Genomic DNA, 17,542 nt, shown 5'->3' with positions numbered 1-17,542 from the left:
CACTGCCGGTGGGAATGCAGACTGGTGCAGCCACTATGGAGAACAGTATGGAGTTTCCTCAAAAAAACTAAAAATGGAACTCCCATTTGACCCAGTGATCCCACTTCTAGGAATATATCCCAAGAAACTAGAAACACGAATCAGAAAGGACATATGCACCTCTATGTTCATAGCGGCACAATTCACCATAGCTAACATTTGGAAACAACTTAAGTGTCCCATCAGCAGATGAGTGGATTAAAAAACTGTGGTACATCTACACAATGGAATACTATGCTACGGTAAAAAAGAAGGAATTCTTACCATTTACAACAGCATGGATGGAACTGGAGAGCATTATGCTAAGTGAAATAGGCCAGTCAGAGAAAGATAAATACCACATGATCTCACTCATTTGTGGAATATAATGAACAACATAAAGTGATGAACAAAAGAAGATCCAGTGACAGAAAAGCATTGATCATACCATCAAACCTCAGAGGGAAGGTAGGGGAGGGTGGGGGTAAGGGGGAGAGATCAAGCAAAGGACTTGTATGCATGCATATAAAGCCTAACCAATGGACACAGACAACAGGGGTGTGAGGGCATGAGTGTGGGGGGGGGGGGGCGGAATGGGGGATAAGGACAGATATGTAATACCTTAATCAATAAAGAAATTTTTTTAAAAAGATCATAAAAAAGAATACTTTAAGTAAATTCAATGAATGATAGGCAAAAAATGTTTCTGGTCCTTGGTAAATAAGACATACTTATATCATTTATAGTATAGGGGGTGCCACTTGACTAGTATATAAGCAAACAATGATTCTGAGAGATTTAAAAATATAAGAGCCCAAAAAGTACTTACAATTTACACTCTGGATTCCAGAGGGACTCTATTTTTAACAAAACTATCACTTACTTAATCTTACAATAAGAACATAAAGAGAGTATCTAATAACATATGCACACTCTCCTTAAGATGGGTTAAAAAAAGTCTGATAGTGTGTAACCCTTTGCTACTCAGTTTTGCTATTACCTGGGAGCTTGTTAGAAACTAATCAGAACCAGAAGTTTAATAAAAGATTATTAAAATACATATTTTAAAGTTTAAGGAGCAGGGATGTAATCCATATGAATTTGCAGCATATAAACCACATTAGTACTAACACCTACTAAAGATGCTAAGTTGCAGTTTTTTCAACACTAGCAGAGTGGAAAACAACCTTGTTCTGCACTATAAGATACCCAGATAATTGTTTACTTAGAGCATTTCTGCTATTTTAACTTGTTATAAACAAATGCTTATAAAAAAATGTTAGAGCATTACTACCCCATGAGAAAGACTGAGATTTTAACTTATAGCCCCTTTCAATCCTTATTAGAAAATGAAAAAAACTATAACACCTCAGAGCCTTATCAAAATCCACAGGTAAGAAAAACATTAAGCTGCTTTGATAACCAGTTTCTAAATAAACTTCCCTTTATCTGCCATATAACATCAACAATATTAATAACGTTTTTTAAAAGCACTAGCCAAGTTAGGAGCCAAATTGAAAACAGTTTTTGAGACCTCATTCACAGAATTTTCTTTTCACTCCTTTGTATAGGAATTCCCCACTCAGCATGTTCTCCTGAAGACATCTGGTGAACCACTGCTCTACATATACATCTTTCTGCTAAGTCTGGCCCAGCGTTAAAAATAAAACAAAGAGGTGCCAAACTACCAGGAAAATCCACCCCATCAGTTAGTATTACTACATTTGTTCACTTAAAAACAAGTTTAAAAAACTTTTGGTGCTCAACAGACTAAAAAAACTCATATTTATATGTCTGCTTGTTCCTCTACGCTGCTATCACAAGGACACTGTAACATCAGCACTGGCTTTGAAAATATCACAATAGTTGGCAGAGAGCCATTTTCAAGAGTAATGGACAAGTTAGGATTTTGTTTTTTGAGTTATGATTTTAAAAAGATATTTAAACCATGTACAGAGGGTAGCTCAAGAGTTGGGATTCTCACAAAATCAGGAAATAAGAGGGAGAAGAGCTAGGGAGCAGAACATGTGGAACAAGTTTATTAAATGACTACACATAGACTTGTAAAAGGCCCTTTGTCCATTCAACAAGTATTTACTAAGCATCTATGTGCTAGGCACTAAAAGTTTTGCCTTTGCCCCCATTCTTCAACCTCACGGGGAACACAGGCAAGCTAGCAAGTGATTGGCAGTGTCTTTGGAAAGACTGAGCCAGCGCAGCAAATACATACTGACCTATGTCAGACTTTAGAATACCAAGGAGACACCTGCTAGAGGAGCAGTGTTGCCCAGGGATAAAGCATGAGAGGAGGTGAAAAGATGATAAAAGAACCAAAAGGCCAGCTTGGTTGGGAGTGGGGGCGGGGGGGGGGGGGGGTGGAAATAGCAAGAGATAAAACCAATAAGGTAGTACACTCTCAACATGATAACCAAGTGGAGGAGTTTGGACTTTATCATACAAGCCATGAGGACCCACTGAAGAGCTCACATAATCAGACAGAAGATTTCATTTTAGAAAGAACACTATGGGTACAGCAGAGACAATAAAATAGAAGGGGTTGAAATTGAAGACTGAGAAGTCGATCAGGAGGCTGCTGGCAATAATGCAGTGGTGATGGTAGCTAGATCTAGGATCTTCAGTAGAAGTGGAATAAAATTGGGAAGTGTAAGAGCCATACAGCAGTAGAATTAGAGAATTTGTTAATTAACTAGATACGGAAATTGAGGGAGAGAGGAATCTAAACTAAAAACCTCCATTTGTAGTCTGGACAACTGGATGGGCAGTGTTTCTATTCACTAAGCCAGAGAACAGGGAAGCAGAGTGGCTTGGGGGTTGGGGACACACTGAGGTTTATGTTCCTATGAGACATCTAGGTGGCTATCTAGAAGATAGTTGGATATATAGTCAGAAAATAAAGACACAGCATCTCTAGGTAGAGGCAAGTCCAGAAAGGAGTAAGGAGATAGAAGTAGGATGAGTCAGTGAAAGAAAAGGAAGACCAGAAGACAGCAGAGCCAAGTGAAGTGAAGAGAGTGTGCCAAGAAGAAAAGGTCCATATGCTAAGTGCTCTGACAGCCTAAAACACTCCTGAATGAAGCATTCAGAGGCAGCTTGGTGGCTGAAAGGCAGTTTCAGTGAAAAGGCAGGAAGACAGCAGACTTTAGTTAGCCTCACAATGTGAGGTGAGAAAGAACAAATGTGGCCAATTCTTCCAAGTTTGCCTAACTAGGGGCAGGCAGAACTGGAGGGAGGAAAGAAAAACAAATTTTAACAAAAAATTTTGAAAAATGACTGAAAAACTGGTGCCAAATTAAGAAAGGCATGCCTTTGTGCTCATATATACATCCATTATAACATATAAGTTTACACTACTGTTTTCCAATATTTTTGTTCCCTACTGCATAAGAAATGTTTGGTACTTAACAGACTTTCAATCAATGATTTTTTAAAGAAATATATGACTAGGGCAGAATTAGCTCTCTCAAGTTACCTGTACTTGGTTTTCCCAGTGGACTATATAAATAGACTGAGGGTTAACACGTTTTTTCCCCCTGACTTTTCAATTTTCCATAGTGCAGGACTGAATCCCTGGTAGGTGCTGGATGCATGTAAGTTGAGAGGAGCAAACCCTACTGCAGATATCAATTGTGTATCACCCAATGCATTTAGAAATTAGGAAGATGCTACACTTGCAATATGGACAGGTGAACTTAATAGAGAACATCAAGATAAGAATATTCTAACAGTTCTTTCCTCCAATCACAAGACAAAAAAGGAAACAGGTATTATCAAGAATACTATGGTATATATTTAAAGCTACTCTAAAAATAATAAAAGCAGGAAACTAATATTTCCATGGCATGTTAACCTAGCTAGCTGCTTCTACATTTTGGCAGCAATAAAAGGTTTTATTAAAGAACTTCAGTGAAATTTGGATAATTAAATATAACCTAGTATCTTATTATGCTTAATTAGATGGGTTTGTATAGCATTTCTTTTCCTTCCCCCAACCCCAGCATTTCTAACTTGAATTTCTAAAAACATTACAGCTAGTAGACGTTAAAAACAGATCCCTAAACAGTCATGACAAACCAATTTTCTAAATTTCAATTTGATTCAAGTTGCCTGAACATACAGTTCAAAGAAAACCATCATCAGGAACACACAAGTATATTAGTGAGTAAAAGATATAGGCTTAAAGAACATCTGCATTTTCGAGACTCTCCTCAACAATGAGCTACTCCTACTACTACTCCCAGCACACTTCCTTCTACACCTGTTCATCTGGCCCCCAAAACAAGGTGACATCTTGGGTCTGTTGTATATCCTCAGCCTCAACACTAATACTCAAGAGCAGCAAAGCCAATGGCACTTTGGGTCATAACCCAACAACAAGAAAGAAAAATGAGTTGATGGTATAAGTTTTAGATGAGGTCCCAGAAAGTCTTTAAATAATTTTATTCTTTAAAAGTAGATTTAAAAAAGAGGCTTTATTAGGGAACATGTTCTATGTGAAATTCCTTATAGTGTTTTAATTATTTAAGGTTTAGCAATTCAAGTTCAAGTAGAAATGACATAAATCCCAGCAGGACATTTCATCATTTAACAAACAAACAAAATAACTCAAAACAAACTCAACCTGCTTGCTTGAAAGTATAGCAAGCAGGTTTTGAGTTTTTATAAACATTAAGATGACTAAACAGTGACCTGAGAGATCCTAACACAAAGCCTGTGATTTCTCTCAGACTAATCTATAAACCAGTCTTCTCTATAAATGCGAAAGAAAAAAACTTAAAAACAGAAAAGACCCCTTGGGAGAGTGAAAGCCAACATCAGTATGGCTGAAATCAAGACTTAAGAAAAAACCAAAAACCTGTAACTATTTTATAAATAGGATTTCTTTTCTCAAATACTTACAACACAAAGACTTTTCTATTTTGCTAATAATTAGGTCTTTATCATGAACTATAATCCAGAATTACCTAACTTACTCACAGAAGAGCTAAGGGAGAAATGAGAGAGATGGTCCTACCTCCCACCAGTCTTAAAGATTAGATCCGCATTAGGCGCTCCCTTTGGATGTTGGTAACGGGGCCTCCGCTCACGATTGGTGTTTGCTGGAGCTGGGCGCTGGGCAAGAGACTGCAGCATTTCTATCATGAGGAGCAAAACAGAAAAGGTGGTGAACTCTGGTAAATGTTCTCTCCCATGAAGCATATAACACCCTAGAGAGATCAAGTGTATTAGTTCAGTCAGGTTGCTGACTAAAGAAAAATGACCATTAAACAGATTAAAATGATTAAATACTGAAAGATCACATCAAGAAATGAGATGCGCTCTTTAAAAACCAATGTCTCCCTTACTGTCAATTTGGCCTCTATGTAAGTATCTTGTGAGGCAGTAAAACAGTATGAGATGCAGTATAATACAGTAATTACAAGCATAGTGTTTTTGGAACAGGATATTGGTTCAACTCCCAGTTCTGCTGTTAATTAGTTGTGGGACTTTGGGTTCAGTTTCCCTAAATATAAAATCTGGATAATAATCGTTTATAGAATTGTGAGGATTAAATGCTTTGAAAAAGTACATAAAACAGTATCTGGCCCATAGTTATACTGAGTATTAGCTATTATTGTTTACTAGAGGCCTGGTGGGGTCCCTCGGCCTGGCCTGCGGGGATCAGGCCAAAACCAGCTCTCTGACATCCCCCAAGGGGTCCCAGATTGCAAAAGGGTGCAGGCCAGGCTGAGGAACCCCGCCAGTGCACGAATCCGTGCACCAGGCCTCCAACATCCCCCGATGGGTCCAGGATGCAGGTGAAGCAGATTCGGGGCCGACAGTGCCCCAGAAGCAACCTAACCCACAGCCGATTCCGCAAGGAATTGGGCTCCCTCCTCTACTGGTCAGAGCATCTGCTCCCTGGAGGTCATTGTGCATCATAGCTACTGGGCAAATGGCCAAATGGTCACTTAGGCTTTTATATGTATAGATTATTAAGAATGCTGTCTATCCAGACAATGGGGGGGGGGGGGGGTAAAGGTCTGGGGTGAGGGTGGGCCTGAGCTGGAGGGGATCAATGGGAGAAAAAAGGGGACATATGCAATACTTTCAACAATAAAGAATTATATTATTGAAAAAAAGAATGCTGTCCATCAACTGGAAGAGGAGATGCTAGAAGTGGGATTTAAAGACAGAAAACTGAGTATTTATTTACACAACAATCTCTTGCACAAAAAAGCATTTTGTCAGCCTGGCCAGTGTGGGTCAGTTGTTGAGTATCAACCTATGAACCAAGGAGGGCACAGTTTGATTCAAGTTAGGGCATATCCCTGGATTGTGGGCTCAGCTCGCCAGTAGGGGGCATGCAGGAGGTAGCCAATCCATGATTATCTCTCATCATTGATGTTTCTATCTCTTTCCCCCCTCCCTTCCTCTCTGAAATCAATAATAAAAAAAATTCTTTTAAAAAGCAGTTTGTCGGTACAATATTATATAAACAATCATATTATGACTCTAAAATCTGGGTGCCACAGAGATGCCAAAAAGATGGCTTATGACGTATTCCATGGATTCTTTGCATAAGGTTCCAGTTAATCCAAGAATGTTAAGTATCTATAATAATAAAAGCATAATATGCTAATTAGACCAGACATCCTTCCAGACAACTTTCCAGGTGAAACTGAGCTGACAGGGAAGCCCAGGTCCTGGGTGCCTACTGGTGGCTGGAAGGAAGCTCAGGTCCCAGTTGCTGAAGGTAAGCCCAGGTCCCAGGTGTCAGAGGAAAGCGGTGCCAGCAGACAGGGGAAGGAAGGCCTACTCTTGCATGAATTTCGTGCATTGGGCCTCTAGTGTCTACATAAAAGTAGAGCCCTAATTTGAGCATACCCTCAAAAATGAAGGAACATGGGTTCCTCAAGACCAGGATTCCCAAACAGGCAAAAAAAGGTAATAAATATTGGTTGAGTTAATCTGCTCATAGTTTGGCTGACATGATTAAAAATTGATTATCTCACTTGCAAACATAGCTCTATTGATATGGAATCTAATTGAATTATGGAATTAGCAAATTATGATGACAATTATTTTTATTTTACAAATAGGTGAGAAAAAAATGAAGATAGAATGGGCTACAAAAAACATTCAACTTCTCAGACTAAATATATATAAACACGGTATGAAAAGGTCAACATAACATTTATATTCTATATTTTAAAAGACCTAAAAGAATCAAATTTTTCTACTTCTGTCCTATAAATGATTTTATACCTTGATAATCTTCTTGTTCTTGTCGTTCATTGATATCTAGAGTGAGCTTTTTCATTCTCATCCTTTCTTCTTGTTCTGCCTGTTGCTGGTTCCAATGATTTGCAGCAAGTTGGGAAGACATGGGTACATTAAGGATCTTAAACTGAGGGGGGGAAAAAAGGAAATCACAAATGACTTGAGAAAATCAAGAGGGAAAAAAAAGATTTCAAATAAAATAACAAAAAGAATTCAATGAATTTAGAAAAAAATGTCTTTCCTTTCCCGTAAGTCAGTAAAGACAGTAAAATCTAAGAACATATACAGAAAATAGTACTACTTTATTAGAGACAAACCTATTAGATTTGGATGGGAAGTGGAGGCCATCAAGTTCAACCTCCATGAAAAGCAGAAGCTCCTCTTCCCTGCACCCTGCTTGGCAGCACACACCTAGCAATGAGAGCATTTCCATTTTGTAGACCTTCTCATATAATAGTCAGAAAGGCTTTATGTAGCAAACTGTAATATGTATCCTTTTCATTTCTATTCTCTGGAACCAGTTTTGCCCTCCTGAACCATACTGAACAAATCTAGTCCAACTTCAGTATTAACAGACCATCATAGTTCTCAAGATAGCTGTGATGTTGGAAAGAAGAAAGAGTTAAGGAACTGACATACAATATCTATTTCTGTTATGGAAGAGAGTCCTTATCTATGGGATGCTTTTGTTTTTAGCAGGATGTCCTTGGTTTAAAATTACGCAAGGTAAACAAAATAAGATAAAACCTATGAATTTATGGGCTCCCTGGAAATTGTTAAGTAAGCTATGCAACTACCTGAGTAATAAATGGAAATGTTTTGTAAACTAAATTCTCTCTGCTGTGTATAATTTGCACCCCTCAATATAAAGACTTCCTCTAACACTCTGAACCAAAGGCATGTCTGATGCAGAAAGGAAGGGCATGGAGAGCTGTGCTCAGTATCCCGGACTTCTGCCTGCGTGACCTATGCCTTTTAAATGCCTGCATCCTTAAAATTATTAGTAAAGCTTAAAACTGCATAAGAATGCTAATTCATGCCCTAACTGGTTTGGCTCAGTGGATAGAGTGTTGGCCTGCGGACTCAAGGGTCCCAGGTTCGATTCCGGTCAAGGGCATGTACCTTGGTTGCGGGCACATCCCCAGTAGGGGGTGTGCATGAGGCTGCTGATTGATGTTTCTCTCTCATTGATGTTTCTAACTCTCTCTCCCTTCCTCTCTGTAAAAAAAAAAAAAATCAATAAAATATATTAAAAAAGAAAAAGAATGCTAATTCATTTGAATCTGAGTTGACAATTCGATTCTCTGTAATATCTCAGATGTCTTTTCTTAGTATTTATTCTCTTTTATGATGTACATAGTCAATGTTTTTTTTTTAAATGTTAATACCCAGAACACTAAGGCCAGATACAATGAAGTGAAAAATATTAAGTGCAGTCGTGAAACTATAAACCCAACTAACTACATTTTGTATTTATCACAATATAGACAATTAAGTATCCCACATAGCGAAACAAAAATATATTTAAGGTAGTCCATTTAGCTACCAGCATAGACCTCATCCCTTCTCCCCAATGAACTAAGTTTGATAAAACGAACTCTTTGCAACTATTACTCTCTATTATGAGCTCAAATCATCTTTTTAAAAAAACTTTAGCCGAAACCGGTTTGGCTCAGTGGATAGAGCGTCGGTCTGCGGACTGAAGGGTCCCAGGTTCGATTCCGGTCAAGGGCATGTACCTTGGTTGTGGGCACATCCCCAGTGGGAGGTGTGCAGGAGGCAGCTGATCGATGTTTCTCTCTCATCAATGTTTCTAGCTCTCTATCCCTCTCCCTTCTCTCTGTAAAATATCAATAAAATATATTTTAAAAAAAAAACTTTAGTGAGTTATACTTAACATACAGTAAACTGTACATATTTTAAATGTACACTTTGATGAGTTTTGACATAGGCATACACATGAGATAATGAGCATATTCATCACTTCTAAATGTCCCTCTTGCCCCCCTTTATAACCCACCTCTTCCTCTATCCTACCCCCAGGTAACTGCTGACCTGCTGTCACTATTGATTAGTTTGCACTTTCTAAAATTTTACATACATTATACAATCTATATTGTTTTATCCAGCTTCTTTTTTTCCTTTTTTTGTTAATCCTCACCTGATGATATTTTTTCCATTGCTTGTCAGAGAGTGGAAGGGAGGGAGGGGAAGACAGAAAGAGAGACAGACAGACAGACATCAACTGATTGTCTCCTGCACGCGCCCTGACCAGGACAAGGGGCGAATCCACAACCCAGGTACATGCCCTTGACTGGGAACTGAATCTGAGATGCTTCAGTGCACACACCAGCTCTCTAACGACTAAACCACGCTGGTCAGGGCTATCCAGCTTCTTTTACTTAGCACAATGATTCTGAGATGCATCCATGTTGTTGTATGTATCAACAGTTCATTTCTTTTTATTGTAGAATAGTATTCCCTAGTATAAATATACGACAATTTGTTTATCCATTTGCTTGTTTGATAGCATTTGGTGTTTCTAGTTTTGGGTTATTACAAATACAGTTGCACATTCACGTACAAATGTTTATTGTACACATTTATTTTCTTTTAAATGAAAAATGCTGGAACAAGCTAGTGTGTTTTACTTTTTAAGAAACTGTAAAAATGTTTTCCAAAGTGGCTGCACCCTTTTACATTCTACTAGCAGTGGAAGAGGGTTCTGGTTCCTGCACATCCTTGTCAACACTTAGTTATTTTAGCCATTCTAGTGAGTATACAGTAATATTTTCAGTTTTAATTTTCTTTGCCTAATCACCCAAATCATCTATTTTAAAACTCAATCTAGAATTATGCTAAAAGTTGACATTAACTTTATTGGACGGTATAGTTCTCATAATTTATTTTTCCTGCCTTTTGCAAAAGAAAATATTTGTCCACTATGAATCTTTCAGTCCTTGAGAATATAATTTGTTTATGCCTGATAACTGGGACTCATTTAAAGCAAATAAATTATCCCTTTTGACACTATGTGATTGTACTCAATCTTTAATTTGCCCTTTCAAGTTGAAATCTTTGTTCTTGATAAAAAAGGAAAGTGAATGGTGTTTTTCCCACACCCTCTCCACAAGCAGTGGGATTTACCCTTACTTGTCCCCATGATCCTGGACACAGCTTTTTAAGAAAGCACCTCATTTTCTTGAATCATATCACCTTTAAAAATTGCTGGTTGTAGGCTGCTTATTTCCCAATTCTAGTGTATATGGTCTGATGATAATCAATTTTTCCTTCTTTCACAGTTATGAATTGTATACTTTCTTTTTTTTCTGTCCCTTCTCCAACTTTCCTTTCATTTCTACATTACAATCAGTTTTCATGAAATACATACTTGCCAGGCAGTGCTGGATTTTTGTAGTCAGACTGGGTTCATACCTCTGCCCTATCACTTATTAGTGTAACCTAGTTAATCAGTTAAGAATGTTCTTTCTCTCATAGGTAAAATGAGGAGATCAATACTACCTTTTAGGGTTGCTGTGAGAATTAAATGAGTATGTAAAAAATATGTAAAGTGCACAACATAGTGCCTAGGACATAATGGGTACTCCATAAATATTACCTATTAGTAATGCATTTAAATGTATTAAAGTTCAGAATAACAGTACCCCTCACTATTTCCTATACATTCTAAAAATAAAACTACTAGCAAAATAAACCCACAAATCACTTTTTAAAAATCACTTTCTTAGCAAAATGAGATTGACAACCAACAAGCAGAAGCTGAAATTCTTAACTAGGTCCATACGCCTGTCCTTAGGTCTGTGTAGTGATCTATAGTAGAATGCACTGTATCTGACAGAAGTTGCCCAAGTTAATGAAAAAGTTCAGCTCAGAATGAATTGTTTTCAGCACTATTTGTGTGGAAAGCATTCTGTTGCACCTGTATTTCAAATTCAGATGCTATAAACTATTGTTAGAAAAAAAGCCTCATTAAAGTAGACATTGTAAAGAGAGCTAGGCCAAATTACTATAACACAAGAGGGAATAATGTCAAATTCTAAAAAGGAAGACTATAACTATGAGAACAATTTCCAGAATGTGGACTTGAAGTAATTTCTTAATAGAACCATTGAGAAATCTGGTTAGCAGATATATCCGAGGTACAGGTAAATAAAACGTAGCTTGTTAGTATAAGTCAATAAAGACAGAGCTACATAAATATATTAATTTTAATGATTGCATATAAAAGAACATCTAAAGTATAGTATGAAATCAATAAATTTTAACTTACTGTTCTTATCACAATTACTTTGTTTTTATTATGGTAGAAATTCTAGGCAATGTTGAGTATTGACTCAGTAAAATATAAAATATCTATTAATCAATAAGCTTTTAAGACATTCTCTGTTCCTAGTATCAAATGACTTATTTGAGATGGCAAGGGTAAATATATGTAAACACAGAGCAAGTGACAGAGTACTGTTTTACAAAATAATCATACCACCCCAATAAGATGTGTAGATGGATAATTTCTTGATCACCATGAAATCACAAGCTGCAATTCTAATATGCTTTTATCTGTTATATTAACACACTCAGAAAGAAAATAGAGTGGCCATTTTCCCCCCTTATTAGGTTCCTGATAACAACATTTAAAATATCCTTCATAAATGAGTAATGTCAAGCCTAATGATGATGGTACCAAGCATACTAATGAAACAGCATAAAATACTGCAAAACAATTCTGGAATGATCTGATAAAAAATGTGAAAAATATAGGCTTTCTATTCATTTCTAAGACTAACAATTTCTTCTAGAAAGTTAAGTATCTTCTAAAGGGAAATAATCCTATATAATAAAAGGATAATATGCAAATAGACCGAATGGCAGAACAACCGAACAACCAATCAAAGTGTAATATGCTAATGATATGCTAAGGCTGCTCAACCACTCGCTATGATATGCACTGACCACCTGGGGCAGACAGTCGACTGGTCAACCAGTCACTATGACGTGCACTGACCACCAGGGGACAGATACTCCGACCAGTAGGTTAGCTTGCTGCTGGGGTCCAGCTGATCGGGAGTGAGCGAGATGCCCTGGAGCCCTCCCATGGTCCCTCCCCAGCCCAGTTGTGCACAGGTGAGGTCCCTCAGCCTGGCCTGTGCTTTCTCGCAATCTGAGACCCCTTGGGGGATGTCGGAGAGCCGGTTTCAGCCCGATCCCGCAGGCCATTCCCCTTAGGAGGGCACCAGATGCAGGGCTCATGACTGGCGAGTGCTGCTATGGCAGCACGAGCCTCTCCCGATCAGGAGCAGCAGTAGGAGTTACAGGCAGCATTATACTGCGGGTTTCGGCCCGATCACTGTAGGCCACCCAGAGGGACCCCACCTGTGCACGAATTCGTGCACCAGGCCTCTAGTCCTATATAATCCTATATAATAAAAGCCTAATATGCTAAGTGTATGGTCAGCCATTAAACCAATCAAAGCGTAATATGCTAATGAAATGCTAAGGCTGCTCAACAACTCGCTATGACGTGCACTGACCACCAGGGGGCAGACAGTCGACTGGTCGACCATGATGTGCACTGACCACCAGGGGAGAGACACTCTCCAACCAGTAGGTTAGCTTGCTGCTGGGGTCCAGCTGATCGGGACTGAGCGAGACAGGCTGAACATGCCCTGGAGTCCTCCCGCGGTCCCTTCCCAGCTGGGCAACCTCCGTGTCCCTCCCTGGCCCCGATCGTGCACTGGTGGGGTCCCTCGGCCTGGCCTGCACCCTCTTGCAATCCAGGACTCCTCAGGAGATGTCGGTTTTGGCCTGAGCCTGCAGGCCAGGCCGAGGGACTCCACTAGTGCACAAATTCATGCATCGGGCCTCTAGTTATAAATAAAAGACAAAAACACTTTATGACCTGACACAAGTTTTACAAAAGGGAAAGTTCTCAAGTAGTATGTGCTTTAAAAGAATAGAAAAGAGACAGTAATAAATACAGGGAGCACAAGAGACAAATTTCCTGATGCCACCCTCTCCAGTGCCTTTACCATAAAGCTGCTAAGATACTTTTATTTTTTTTTTTTAATATATTTTATTGATTTTTTACAGAGAGGAAGAGAGAGGGATAGAGAGTTAGAAACATCGATGAGAGAGAGACATCGATCAGCTGCCTCCTGCACACCCCCCACTGGGGATGTGCCCGCAACCAAGGTACGTGCCCTTGACCAGAATCGAACCTGGGACCTTTCAGTCCGCAGGCCGACGCTCTATCCACTGAGCCAAACCGGTTAGGGCTGCTAAGATACTTTTAAAAGAGAGGTTCTACTTTATAGCAAATTAAATGGCAAAAACTATAGTCATTCAACTAGATTTCCTGGAATATGATAATGGGTAATGGTGATTTACACTGTATTTTAAAGCTACTTCAATTAATAAAATAAACTGATGAACAAAACAGGTCCAGAGTATGGATGCATGGAACAGACTGATTTATCTCAGAGGGGAGGTAGGTGGAGGGGACAGAAACAGATTAGCCAAAGAACTTATATGCATATCTGTATAGCCCATGGGTATAGATAGCAGTGTGGTGAAGGCCTGGGGTGGGGAAGGGGGCTGGGTGGAAGAGGAAAAGTGGGGGGAAATGGGGAACACCTGTAAAACTGTCAAAATAAAAAATAAATTTAGCCCAGTTGGCGTGGCTGAGTGGCTGAGCATCAACCTATGAACCAGTAGGTCACAGTTCAATTCCCAGTCAGGGCACATGCCCAGGTTGCAGGCTCGATCCGCAGTGTGGGGCATGCAGGAAGCAGCCGATCAATGATCAATGATTCTCTCATCACTTATGTTTCTATCTCTCTCTCCCCCCTCCCTTCCTCTCTATAATCAATACACATATATTAAAAATAAATAAATTTAAAAATAAAGCTACTTCATAACTGTAGCTGAAATGGGAAAAAATTCATATATGTATCCAAACACATATATATAATCCCAAGTTACTATGACAGATAGTATCAGTTACTCCAGTCAAAAGATACGTAAAACAAATAATGATTCCTTATAAATATTAACTGAAAAAAGGGTTGTTTACAAGTATTAAACTATAATAAATATAGTGTGCATTTGTTTAAAATAATTAAATAGTTTTAAAATGTCATGATTTTATTCATTTAAAACATTTAAGTAATCAAAACATTTTATTTCAACTCAGTATTCTAATTTATAAATATTTAAACCTAGAAATAAATTACAAATAGAATTATCCTTCTTTCTTTCTACCTACTTACCTCAGTGGTATAAATTTTTATTTTCCTAATGACTACAGGAGAAAGTTATTTCTGAGCACAAATTTGTACACAAAGAGATCTTTCACTTAAGAACCAAAGATTCCTATAAAGGCAACACATTTCACATTTCTAGAAAAAACGTTGCACCAAAAGGGCCAACACCCAAAACTCAAATAAAGAAATAAAAACCTGAACAAAATATATTTTCTTTTTCAGACCACAAAAGACCAGTGATGTATCTTCAAATAATGTTCATAAAGTTGAACCTTTTCCAAAATTCCAAATAAAGTTTGAGTTGAAAATGTACTTAATAACCAAGTATTCTGAACTCTCATTTCATGTTTGAGAATGTTTTTTAATAAAGTTCAATAAAACTGTTTTCTTAAAAATTAAACAAAATTTCACATTTTAAGAAGGACTTCTACTCATTTTGTATAAAGTTACATGGGTTACACAGTATATAATCTACCCACTTTAAACTAAAAATATTCCTTTTAAGAAATAAGCACACTGTCTTATTTTGAACCATATGAGTTAGAATTTAAGTCTGCTGAAATAAACTTATTGTTCAAAGCTCAAAAGTATTTTTAAGAGAGGTTTTTATTTCATTTATGCCTATCCATTCTGAAAAGGTCATATGGCGTAAACAAGTTAACAAAGGTATAATGAATTTTCATGTGTGCCTCACAAAAGGGAGGGACAAATGAAAAACTTATTTACTCTGTGTAATTATATTCCTTCAGTAGCTGCAAGAGCTACAAGGGAATAGGAACCAAGGTACTGCTAACTGAAGTTGTCACGTATTGCCCTTCACAATAAAAAACACACCTTTTTAACAGCAATGATACATTTATACAATGGAAAACTACTCAGCCATAAAAAGGAAGCAAATTTTACTCTTTGCAACAACATGGATGGACCTGGACAGTATTATGCTAAGTGAAATAAACCAGGCAGAGAAAGATAAGCAACATATGATTTCACTCATATGTGGAATTTAATGAACTGAACTAACAAGCAAAATAGAGACAGACTCACAAAAAGCAGACAGACAGTTCTGCTGGGTGGCAAGGGTGTTGGGGAGATAGAGGTATTGAGCAAAAAAGAAAAAAATAGAAAAAGAACTCATGGACACAACAGTGTGGTGATTGGGGGTGAGGATAGGTGGAGGTGGAAGAGGGTATAGGGGATAAATAGTGATGGGGATGGAGGTGGAAGGTGGGTATAGGGGATAAAAGAGGGGAGGGGAAGGGAGGGGAGGGGAGGGGAGGGTAAGGGAAGAAACACCCTTTTTTTGGCGCCCAAACATCTGATATTAAGAACTGAAAGCTTTTAAAGAAAAATAAAATGAAGCAGACCTAAAATGTGATGATAGAAATAGAAAAGTCAATCACAGAGAACTTAGTCCCAAGAAAAGCAAGAAGTCTGAACTTTGAGTATCCTGGTAACTGTGGTAAACTAGCGGTTCCATGTGCACTGAGGACAGCAATTGTGCAAAGTTCAAAGAATTCCTAATTTTTCCAGAGAATGAGTGGAGGACAAGCGAGAGTTTAACCTTGACCTGAGGGTGAGATAGGGTGAAACTTTCCTGAACGCACCATAACTGAAGAATGAAGAAAGACCTTATGACTGGAAAGGAATTATGAACACAGTGTCTGAAAAAGTTACAGCAGGGCTCTGAACCTAAGTCAAAGTTAACTATTAAAATGAGTCATGATGTAAATCCTTTCCAGTGTTCATTCCACATTCTAATTAACATATAGTTCTTGAATCACAAGATTTACCTGCACTACAGCAAAATAATGGTTAACTGTGCAACTTCGATCCTTTGTGTAAATATGAAATTAGATAACAAAAGCAGAGATAAAATTTAGGCAATCATCTCTTTGAGGGTGCACTGGTAGGGAGGGAACAGAATATCCCTTCCATCACAGGTGATACCTTATTAGAGGTCTTCCCTGATCATCCACCTAAAATAGCTATCTCCCTCTCAAGGCCCAACCCAGTCAATTTCTATCCTCTTATCTTGCTTTATTTTTCTTCATAGCAATTTACCAAACTGACATTATGTATTTTATTGTCTGCCTTCCACAAATAGAATGCAATCTCCCAAAGAGAGGAGGGACTTTGTTTGCCTGCTGTATGTCCTGCACATAGAATAGTGCATGGTGTGTAGCAAGTAAACAATAAATATCTGTTAAATGACTATTTGAATGAGTGTGGGAGCCAGGTATTGGACTCTAAGAGAAGCTGTGGTAGCTACCCTATTTCATAGAATCTAAGATTCTTATTATAAGATTATTTTACATACCACTAAACAGGAAAATGCTGTCAATTATCACAAGATTCTATCAACTCTAAGCAGCAACTTGATTTCAAAAATGTTCTTACAGCATTGGTAATGCATGATATATCTTAGAGTTGTGTCTGAGAGCTGGGCTTTATTTTCTTTATAGCACTTTTCACTATCTGCAAGTATATGATGTTTGTCTATCTCCCTCAACAAGATGTAAGCTGTCAATGTATGAATCCCTGAAGTAACAGCTTAATAGTCAGGAAAATGATTCTGAGGGCCATCTGTGAAGTACAGGAAAGAAGAGGGAAGCAATCTAAGGAGAATGGAGAAGCATTCAGGGTCAAAAAACAATTATTTTTAAGAAAAACTGTAACAATTGAGCATTTTCCTTTTTTTCATTATCAACATATTTCATTTTTTAAAATTTTTACTCATTTTTTTCTTAGAGGAAGGAAGAGGGTGTGTGTGGGGGGGGGGAGCGAGAGAGCGAGAGCGAGAGAGAGAGAGAAACATCAATTTGTTGTCCCACTTATTTATGCATTCATTGGCTGATTATTGTATATGCCCTAACTGGGGATGGAACCCGCAACCTTGGTGTATAGACAACGCTCTAACCAACTTAGCTACCTGGGCAGGGCCTGAGCATTTTCTTGAGATGTAT

General features: G+C 38.1%; 1 protein-coding gene across 6 annotated transcripts in view; it reads right to left on the bottom strand.

Moving 5' to 3' along the window:
• Positions 1–17,542, bottom strand: part of UPF2 (UPF2 regulator of nonsense mediated mRNA decay) — a gene marked incomplete at its 3' end in the record, with an annotated part of 132,838 nt that overhangs the window by 10,223 nt on the left and 105,073 nt on the right. For 4 of the 6 annotated variants that reach the window (XM_080643569.1, XM_080643568.1, XM_080643573.1 and 1 more), the window contains 2 exons: positions 7,285–7,426; positions 5,051–5,171 (listed from right to left, as the gene is read on the bottom strand). In XM_080643569.1, coding sequence (XP_080499695.1) covers positions 5,051–5,171; positions 7,285–7,426 — 263 coding nt within the window. Of the gene's footprint in view, positions 1–5,046; positions 5,172–7,284; positions 7,427–17,542 lie in introns of those variants that run through there. The other 2 variants (XM_080643571.1, XM_080643572.1) reach the window with 1 other exon arrangement.

Source organism: Plecotus auritus (assembly GCF_963455305.1).
Source record: "Plecotus auritus genome assembly, chromosome: 1".
NCBI classification, from domain to species: domain Eukaryota; kingdom Metazoa; phylum Chordata; class Mammalia; order Chiroptera; family Vespertilionidae; genus Plecotus; species Plecotus auritus.
Note: the sequence above shows the minus strand (reverse complement) of the source record. Positions and strands in the feature narration are given on the sequence as shown.